The sequence below is a fragment of the Mustela nigripes genome, chromosome 9, assembly GCF_022355385.1.
Source record: "Mustela nigripes isolate SB6536 chromosome 9, MUSNIG.SB6536, whole genome shotgun sequence".
Taxonomy (NCBI): Eukaryota; Metazoa; Chordata; class Mammalia; order Carnivora; family Mustelidae; genus Mustela; species Mustela nigripes.
The window spans coordinates 82036130-82046917 of NC_081565.1; the positions used below are offsets into that span (position 1 = coordinate 82036130).

General features: G+C 46.1%; 1 protein-coding gene across 2 annotated transcripts in view; it reads left to right on the plus strand.

The window, feature by feature from the left end:
- Positions 1-5254: 5254 nt before the first annotated feature.
- Positions 5255-10788, plus strand: part of DOCK8 (dedicator of cytokinesis 8) — a 201974-nt gene continuing 196440 nt past the window's right edge. For both annotated transcript variants that reach the window (XM_059411918.1, XM_059411919.1), the window contains exon 1: positions 5255-5353. In XM_059411918.1, coding sequence (XP_059267901.1) covers positions 5301-5353 — 53 coding nt within the window. In that variant the 5' untranslated portion in view covers positions 5255-5300. The remainder of the gene's footprint in view (positions 5354-10788) is intronic.

Here is a 10788-nt window from a genome sequence, read left to right on the forward strand (position 1 = left end):
CCTGAGTTCTGCGAAGTCCGGGAGCAAGTATTGTTCATTGTTTTGCCCGTAGTATCCCTTAGCACAGAGCCTGACACATGCATGGTCACCACTCAGTAATGTCTGGGGAATGAAGAAAAAGCATACAGATGATAATAAAATAGTGAGTTAATGAATTAGTGAATTAATCCAAGGTCTTTCTAGTTATAAAATGCTATGGGACGAATATTACTATTGAAATAACGTTGCACATTGGAATATGGGCTAAATCCTAAATTAAAAAATAATATAAAAAGTGTACATATAAAATATATACATTATGCTCATACATGTGTGTTTATCACCATGATCATTAAGGGAAAGTTTCTTATTCTATATTCTTTTCATACTTACAGATTTCTTGTGACAGTACAAGGAATAAAGTGGAGAAAAATAGAAATTCCAATTCTCATGTTTGAGTTATGGCTGGATTTAAATGCCAGCACGCGAATCTCTCTGTATCTGTTGTCAATGACAAAACAGTAATACAAATATATACTTTCTTGTAATAATCTACCTGCTGGTTTCATTTCTCCACCCAAGAGAGAAATACAGAGATTTCAGACAAAGGCACAGCTGAAAAACTCAAGAGAATAAGAAAAGAGTCTTACTTTCTTCCGAAAGACACAGGAAACTCGATCACTCCCATCCAAGTTCACTTTAACAAATACTGAGTGTGTGGTCTGTGCTCAATACTGAGTCAAGTGTGCATTTATTTATTCAATGAGTACTTGTCAAACACTTACTATGTGTCAAGCATTGTTCTCGGCAATGGAGGTAGAGCAGTGGGTAAAACAAAATTCTCTGCACTTATGGAATCATATTCTAGAAGCATGAGGGATAATAAACATAAATTAATAAGTCTTAGAGTATGTCAGATAGTGAGAAAGTCCTATAGAGAAAAACAAAATTGGAGATGGAGTTAGAAGTATCAGAGCTGAGAAAGGGGCATTCCAGTGTTAAACAGATGCTCTCAGAAGGTGACAGATGAACACAATCTTAAAAGGCTCAGGGAATAAAGAAGGAGTTGTGCAAATGATCACACTTTGCTCTGCAGTCCTGTGGACCTTAAATTCCACTAGGGTGTGTTCTTTGGCGATGACCTACCCTTTCTAGCTAGTTCAAGGTGCTGTCGCATTGAAAGACAGGCTCCTTCAGGTAGAGGCGGAGGTATAAACTCCATTCAAACTTTGAAGGATCAGGAGAGACTGGCTAGGACTTCAGCCATGAGGAAGACAGGAAAAATGACACCAGCAAGGAAGGCCCCAGGCCAGATCTTCTTTGCTTCTACAGAGAGGTGAGGGTCAGAATTAGTTACATAGGGTGGGCCTATACACAAACCAGTTGCAGAGAACCCACTTGGTTGTAGCGCTATGGGAAGTCACTAAAGTTAACTAAGCAGGGAAAGAAGATGATGAAACAAGTGTCTTAGTAAAATTCATACAACGGTAGAGTTTGCTTCAATCAGAATAAAAAGAAGCAACAGGCAGGGAGGCGATTAAAAATTTTTCTTTGTGCTGTTACCGGACGTTGATTGCTGAGGCCAAAGGGGAAGGAGGAATGACAGGAACAGTAAGTAGGAATGAGGTTTCTGAAGTATAAATAACAGGGCTTGGTGGATGATGAGACCCAAAGGGTAAAGAAGAGGAAGGAGTTCGAGCTGACGCGTTCAGAGTTCAGAGGGAGGCAAGCAGATGGCGTCAGCCCAGCGGGGGGTGACTGGCTCTGGGTCACACGGTTTGTGAAAAGCTGAAGCCAGAATGCAGGTTTCCTGCTTTTCCCACCCTAGATGACTCCAAACTTCTCGAACTGGCAAATGGAGAAAGAGGGCCATCAGCAGAAATGAGTGATCACAAAGAAATAGCCAGGTTACAAATAAACGGGTAGAGGAGATGGAGAGGGTTAGTTTTAGGATAGTTAAGTGGACGTATTTGGGAGAAAGGCATCAATTTAGGATTGGAAATGACTCAGTCCCTTACTAGTTTGTGATCTTGGGCAAATCACTTAACCTCTCTGAGCTTCAGTTCTCCTGGTTGCAAAGTAGGCATAATGTTCTCACTTAATGCTTGTAATTAACTAATTAATTAATTAGTATTTATAAGGGCTCACAACAGGCTCTCGTACAAGGTAAATCTTATTTGTTTGTTAAATAAAATATGCAAGATGCCCAAGAAAGAGGTTGGCTTTCTGGAGAGGTAAGAAGAAGACATAGGGAAAGCGAGAGGAGAATTTACCGTGATGGACATTACATCTGGTATAGTCAAGGGAGGTAGATGCCTGGCTGGCTCAGTTGGTTAAGCATTCAGCTTTGGATTTCAGCTTAGGTCATGATCTCAGGGTGGTGAGATGGAGCCTGAATCAGCTCTGTGCTGGGTGTGAGTCTTCTTAAGATTCTTTCTCTTCTTCACCCTCTGTGCCTTCCCACCCAGAGCTCGCTCTCTTTCTCTCTTAAAAAAAAAAAAAAAAATGTCAAGGGAGGAATTTTATGAAGATGAAAACAAAAGCGATGACATAGAGATGCAGAGGAAGAGGAAGGCCATGAGAGGTCCTACTTGTGGAAAGAAGGCGGCTTTCTGGAGTGCATTTTGGACAGGGGGATGCCAAGAGAGACACCCAACGACAGGGAACTAAAGAAATAGTGAGAAGCCAGGGCTTTAGCTAGTGATCTGTGATCTGTGAATGTATCCCAGAGCAGATACATTGTTAAAATAGGCATCTGACTAAATTAGTGGAAAACATACTCACAGTGAATTGTTAAAAGGCTATTGAGGAAATTTGGAGTCATTTCTAACCATCCGAGAATGGACAGCATGGAGTGTAATGCTGGCCTGATCTATCTTTCTTTCTTTTTCTTTCTTTCTTCTTTTTTTTTTTTTAAAGATTTTACTTATTTGATAGACAGAGATCACAAGTAGGCAGAGAGGCAGGCAGAGAGAGAGAGCAAGGGACCTGAGCCAACGGCAGAGGCTTTAACCCACTGAGCCAGCCAGGCGCCCCTGGCCTAACCTAATTAGGTATCCAATCCCAAGTTGTATGGAGTCTGATGCGTGTAAGGTGGAAGGTTTTATGGTTCCTTCCCCCTTACCTACCTACCCCCTCCAGAAAAAGTTTTCCTTGATTGCAAATTCTGAAAACTTGAGATACTCTCATTACATTTTATTTGTGTTTATGTGGAAACCAGAATATTTTGGCTGTGTAGGCACGCCTGTGTCACGAACATTTAGAAACTCCGAGAAACCATATGAAAGGCCAACCTGGTACACAGCAGACTCAAGATTCTGGTGTGAAGAATTGGCCACCCATTTGCTCCCAGTTGGAGAAGTCATCACAGAATTGTTCTCTCAGCATCTCTAGATCTAAATGTTGGCTTACAGCTCCCAGTGCAGTAAATAAGCTCAGAATTTTTGAAAGCCAGAAACTCCACATTACAAAAAGCTTTCTTTTCTTTGGATCTTTTTTCATAGCCTATATAATAACATGGGACTGAAGAACTCTGTCTTATGTGCTTAAAGGCATTTATTTTTTTTAAACATTTTAAAAAGATTTTATTTATTTGACAGAGAAAAGAGAGAGAGGGAGAGCACAAGTAGGCAGAGTGGCAGGGGGAGGGAGAAGCAGGCTCTCCACTGAGCAGGGAGCCTGATGCCCGGCTTGATCCCAGGACCCTGAGATCAGGACCTGATCCCAAGGCAGATGCTTACATCACTGACTGAGCCACCCAGGTGCCCCACAGGCATTGATATTTACAGGGAAATGTCACCTGACCTGCTCTGAGGAATTACTAATCTATCAGAGTCATCCAAAACTGGAGAAAAGGAAGGTGATCAAGAAGAGACTCAATTCAGTCCTCAGGTGTTTTACTAATATATTAGGTTGCCAACGACAACCACACACATACGTGTGACTGTCATATGTGAGCTACACGTGTAATTTAAACATTCTTTCATGCAAGCCACATTTTAAAGAAGGAAAAACAAACAGGTGAAAATAATTTTAATATTTTGTTTGCCTAATATCAAAACTATTATTTGAACATTCAATTAATGTAAAAAAAATCACTAACAGGATATTTTTGCATTATTTTTTCTACACTGTCTTCAAAATCTGACGTGCATTTTACATAGTACACCTGAATTCAGACGAACCATCTGTTCCAATGGTCACCAGTCACCCTGGGCAGCAGTGTAGCTCTGAACCAAAAATATCTTGCTTTAGTATTTTTTAAAAAGGGCAAGTTGCCAAACAGAGGCAGAATTTAGAGAGTGCTCTATTATAGCAAACCAGTAACTTGAAATAAACATGTACTTTCCCACTCTGGTGAGCACTGGGACTTTTCTGATTTTTCTTGCGTTGGGTCTGGCCTCTTAGCAGACTTCTCAGTCTGAAAGCGGAATAAACAGGGCCGCAGCATATTCTTGAACCACAGGAAAGAGGCGTGCAGGGTTTTCCCAGAGAAAGGCATTTATCCTTCTGTTGGGGGAAAAAAAAAAAGAAGAAGAAGAAGAAGAAAAAGATAAGAAAAAAAGAAGAAAGAAAGAAAAAAGAAAAAAAAATTGAAGGGGGTGTTAGGGAATGACTTAAAATGTTTATTCCTTGGCTGGATTCATTATATTTACATCAAGTGCCCCAGGAAGGTTGCGGGACCCATCTTTTGGAGAAGTTGATTTGTAGGCTGGTTGGTTGGTTGGTTTTTGTTTTCGAATCTGCCTCTTCCCCCAGCCCCGACCCCCCCCCCCGCGCCCCCCAGGCTTGGAGCGGACCCTTCCGAAGGCCCAGCCCCGAGACGCGCAGAGCTGGCCTCCCGAGCCGGCAGCCGGGCCGAGGGCGCGGGGCGGGCGCCCAGCATGTTGCCCCTCGTGCCCACCCGCGCTGGCGGTCCGGCGGCTCCGGGCAGGTGGAGTTTCCGGCCTGGCCCGGGGTCGCGGGGCCCTCCGCCCGCGCTCGCTTCTGCCCGAGGTCAGGGCCCCGGCCGGAGCGCGCCGTCGTCGGTCGGAGCATCCGGAGGGCAGTCCCGCGGCGTGTCCACACCCTCTCGCCCGCCGCTCGTTGCGTGCCGGGCCGGGCGCCGGGGGGCTGGCCGGGCTCGCGGCCGCCGCTCCGAGGCTGGGCCCTCCCCCCCGCGGTGACCGCAGCGCCGAAGGTGGAAATGCGGAAGTTTCCAGCGCCGACTGACAGATGAGGCTCGCGTCCCGCTCGGCGTGCGCTGCAGCGGCTCCGCGGCGCGCCGGGCCCCCGCCGTCCGCGCCCCGCGCCCCTAGAGGCCGACCAGCCGCGCGCGGGCCATGGCCACGCTGCCGGGCGCAGAGCGGCGCGCGTTCGCGCTCAAGATCAACAGGTAAGACGCGCCCCGCTGCGCCGCCGCGCCGCCCCGGCGGACCGAGCGGGGACCGAGTCCCGGGGACGCTAAGGTGGGCTGCACCTGAGACCCCCCGGAGCGCCCCCTGTCCCCCCGGCGAGGCGGCCGCGCTGGGGCCGCTGAGCGCGCGACAGTCTCCGCGCGCGCCGCCCCCCGCCCGCGCGCCTCCCGGACGATTCCAGCCCTCCCGGGTGTCCCGGCCACCAGCGTCCCTTCCCTGAGCGAGCCCTCGGGGCCACCTCCCTCGCCGACCCCGCCTCGCACAGGTGGCCGCTCCGGGCAGGGTGAAGGGCGCGGGGTGAGCTGTTGCTGGGCTCGGCGCTGTTCAACTGCGCCGGCCTTGGAGGCCGCTGGGAGATGGGGCAAGTGGAGAAGCGGTTGCAATGAGAGTTGAGTTTCCAGGCAGCGGCTGGAGGACTTCGGCTGTTCTCAGCCGGGCTTTTCACCACCACCCCCGCCCCCCCCCCCCCCCCCCCCCCCGCCCCGAAGAAGTTTGGCTCCTGTTGACTTCGCTATTTTTATGCCCTGGTCCAAAGGAGCCGTGAAGTGGAAAAAAGTGATTTTTTTAAAATTCTCCATTTAAATAAACAAAAAGGAATGGCCTGTGGCTGGCATTTTGTGCATTTCCAGCACTCTGGCAAAGAGCGAAGGACAGTGAATCCGCTCCGCGTCCGAGGCATAATCCAAGTCGCGCCACTCAATGCGAGCACGTTTGCAGCTCCAAGTTCTCGCCGAGGTGGCGCAGCTGCAGTCCCTCAGCTGAGAACTGCTGACAAGTATTGGGGGACCTTTTTGTCTTGCCCTGAGAAATTGAGACTGTCCGGTGAAAAGATAACATGAACCAAGGACCTGAAGGGTCAACTTATTATTGTACGGTGCCCTGAGGGCTCTAGGACTTGTTATTCCTCTTTTAGCTGAGCCGGCGAGAGGGTAGTTGGACAGTACGTGTTTAAGAAGTGCGTGTGGGGAAGTTGCAGCCACAAGGCATTAGACGCCCCCAATAGGCAGTAAGGACCTCCCCAGGGCCCATTGGGCTTCATTGCTGGTGGATGTCCACCTGCTGGGTGGCTGTGGGCAAAGCATTCTTGGTGCATATTTCTTCATCTTTAAAATGAATTTAATTATTAATGTGCCTCGTATATTAATGTTAGAGTACTAAAGGTACTAGTTAAGAGGCATGAAGTCCTCAGGAATCTCTGCCTATGGGGATGTTTGTTTGTTTGTTTGTTTTTGTTTTGTTTTGTTTTTGCATTACGGTTCATGGCTGTTGCAAACCACAAAGGGCGATGAATTCATTTGGTGAGTATGGAAACCCAAGTAGTTAGTAATGGGTGGCCCACTTGCACAGCTGTAGCTCCTCTGTCCTGTGAATTTTAGGTCGGGAGGCGTGGCTGGAACAGAAAGATGTTGGAAACTGTGGGGTTTGGTGGAGCTGATCTGGGCGGAACAGCAGGGCCTGCGCTAATGCTATACACACTTGAATGCAGCCATGGGGTTGGACATGGCCTCGGGGTTAAGAATAAAGGTCTCAGCTCGTCTCAGGCCTGCTTGCAGAGTTGCCTCCTGCTATACACCGTGTGACCCTGGGCCCGTTATTTAATGTGTCTAAACTTTGGTTTCTTTATATGTCAAAGGGGATAATCATAGGACCTACTTCTTATGACCGTTGGGAAGGTTGAGTGAAATAATGTCTACACAGTGTCTGTAGTGCGTGGCTCAGAGTAAGTGTTAAATGTCAGTTGTCACCATTGACATTGTCATCAACTTCATCAATGTCTCTAACATTGTCATTTTTGAAAGCCGAGGGGAGAAGGGTAGGAGAGGAAGCTGGCGTTGGAGAGCACTTTGGGCTGGGTCTGCCGTTGCCAGTGACAGGTTGGAGCTGCTGGGGTGGGTGTTTTCCCTCATATGACTTCCATCCCGGTGCTGAGCTCACCGGACACACCCAGTGGAACAGGGTGTGTGATACAATTTGAACAAGAAGAGCCCCATTCAAGTGAAGTAGAGAAGGTTCCCTAATCCTCAGGCAAGGAAAAGAATTGGATATTCCTTGGGGGGTGGGGAGGGTCTGCTTTGCCTTTTGAAGCATTTGAGTATCAGGTGAGTTATACTAAGGAGCTTAGCAGAAAGTATTGTGCAAAGGAGAGGGTTGGTAAGGACATACCTAGTATTAGTATCATATAAAAACTCTCCCTTTATTGATCCCTTACTCTGTCCCAGACACTGTGATGTGCTTCATGGATTATGCCACTAAATCCTTACAAAAATTCTGGGAGATGCACATGAAAGCTCATATAGGAGGACAATGAAGCCTGGAGAGGCAGTTTGCAAAAAGCCATGTGACTTGGTCAAGGCCACCCAGGCAACAGTAGTAGAGATTACCAACTACTCCAGAAACTGTGCTCTTAATCGGGCACATGTGCTATCTGGATGCATGAGCCGTGATAATTCCCCATAAAACCAAGCAGGGAATTACTTTTTTAAAATAACTGGCATCTCGTTAGCAGCCCTGACAAACTTTTCTGTGCTCTGATCGGTTTTTTAAACCACCAATGTGACATTTTGCAATTTTGCAGTTGGAAAAGAGAATGTTTTCGCTTGCATGCCTCCTCAGTGTTGAAATATGGCCCTCACTACATTTAGCATGGGTTCCTATTAGAAGTCCCTATTTTTTCACCTTTCTATTCAGAATGAGATGAACTATCCCTTGAAAAATGTTTGTTGGGGAGGGGAATAAAATCAGCATGCTCCTTGTTATGGAAATATTCAAATCTGATGTATTAAAATTTTTATCTGTAAAGAGCTCAGTTTTGCCTGCACCAACCTCAGGAAAGAGTGAGCAGACTAACTCCCAGTGGGAAACGAGTGTCCCCCACTGCTCCCAAATTCTGTGGTTTCCTGTAAGCTACATTGCTCAGTTTAGGGGCAGGGCCAAAGCAAAGTAGGAACCTGGGAACGCCCACTAGTCCCCAATCACCACGATTGCTGTGGCTCTCCCAGGCTCTGATGAAGCCTAAATTCCCATATTTTGGAAATCCACATGTTAGTAGAGAGTCCCATCCTATAGGTCTTTCTGTTTTGTTTTGAGTACAGAGTAAAATTGTATGATGCAATCGTATAACTCGTTACAGTTAAACGTTTCTCTAGAACCCGTGTCTCAGGGAGATACAGGGAAAAGATCTGAGCTGGGGAAGTAAAATTTAATTTTGCATAAGTGTCACATGCTCATCTTCCTTTCTATATAATTGTGGCTAAATTCCTGTGCCCAAAAGAAGGACTCGGTTGAGTTAAGAAATTCACGGTAATGTTTGTATTTGGGATTTCAAACACTGCTGCCTTAAATGTCATAATACAGTCCATGTATGAGCACCAAGTCTTATCAACTACCCTTCTTCTTTCCTGGCATTTAGTGCTTCCATAGATTATAAAAATTATTATGAATATTTTGAAAATTCATTAAGTGAAATCTGGTTTTCTTTCACACACAGAAGAGATAATAGAATCTGGCATGTATTAAAGCAAAATAAGGGGCACCTGGGTGGCTCAGTGGGTTAAAGCCTCTGCCTTCAGCTCAGGTCATGATCCCAGGGTCCTGGGATCGAGCCCCGCATCGGGCTCTCTGCTCCAAGGAGAGCCTGCTTCCTTCTCTCTCTCTGCCTGCCTCTCTGCCTACTCGTGACCTCTGTCTGTCAAATAAATAAATAAAATCCTTAACATAAAGGATCTCCTGGACACTCGGGATGGAAAGGATGAAATAATAACAGCTTATACTTACGACATGGCTACTGTATGGCAACTTAAATCTTGGCACGTTATGATTCATTGACCCCATGAATTGTGAATAATTCTTACCTCCATTTTACGCACGGAGAAACTGAGTACAGAGAAGTCCTAAAAATTGTCCAAAGTCACAAAATAGCTAATGAAGGGCAGAGCTGGGGCTCAAATGCAGCAGCCTGGCTTCAAAATCCTCTCCTTTAATCTCTATCCCATGCTGTCATCTCCATTTTATTGTAAGATAATAATAGAATAAGAAATGTTTACTCACTGCTTGCTATGTGCCAAGCATTGTGCTAATAACTTCATCCATCTACATTGCACTGTTGTAGAAAAGGGACAAAATAATTGCCATTATTTAATGGAAGATAAAAACAAGGAACCGGGAAAACATTGCATTCAAGAATCCCAGTGATTTTGGGCATAAGGACCAGAACAAGATGAAGGTATAGAGATCTCCCTGAGAATTATATGTAGGCCTTTTCGTCTGTGAAGATAGCCTAGGCGTAGAAATCTATGTTTAAATGCACATCAACAGGGAAGCAGTGCTGTTCGTTAGTAATGAGGACAGAGTGGGGGTCTTGGTGTTTTCTGGAACTGCTTGATTTGTCAGACACGTTCTAGACCAATGGCCAACACACGAGGCTTTAGGCAATCAAACTCAGGATTCTGGTCCTCATTTTCCGAATTGCTTTCTTCCATTCTTGGGACAGCTCCTTGAACTTTGGGCGTCAAGGGCAAATGAAAGAACCTTCTGCCAGGGTGACATGTCCTTCCTTTGGAGTTCTCTTAGTTCTGACAGTTCACATGCATTTGCCGAGCAACCGTTTACTTCTCCATGGAACATAGATGTATAATTACATCATGTGGTTACCTGTGGAAAGCAAATATAATTGCATCACCTGGGGGAAGAGGTAGAGCTCCAGGGACCCGGGTCTCCCATCTCAGTGCCCCAGACAGAGCTAGTGCTGGAATGGGGACACGTGACGAGCTCCCCGTCTTCCTGTCCTCTTGTTTAACAGGGATTGCGAGGAGGCAGGGATGTGATGCTCAGACTTCTTGCCAAAGAAGGCTAAGAAATGGGAGCCCTTAGTTCTTTTCAGTAGCAAACGATCAGGAGCTTATTATGTTTTGCAACAGAATGTACTTTGCTGGTTCCCACAAGTGTCTAGTCTAATTTATTAGTAACCGGCAGCCACGAGTGTTCTCTAGGGTCTAGGGAAATGCACACGTTTATACAGTTGTGGCAAGTGTGGTCCTTCTGCTTCTGGAGTTTGCTCTGTAGTGGTACAGTTGGCTGTTTGGACAACTTGGGGACACACAGACTAAAAACAGGCTGAAATTTCTGAAAGTACATATAAAGGCATCTGTACGCCTGTGTTTGGTGAAATCAAACAAATTGATAAAGTTGGCATAGGATGTTGTGTCTTAGTGCATTCAGATCAGACACAGGACCAAAAAAGCAGGATTAGGGGTGGCAGAAACAGAGCTTCCCCTGCCCTCTGTTCTTTTCATCCATGTTCAACATCAGAAATAGGAAACAAGTAAGCAAAAATGTCGACCACCCATAAATCACAGCTGCTAACCTTTGCATGTATATCCTCCCATTTTTTTTTTTTTTTTTTTTTTTTTTTTTT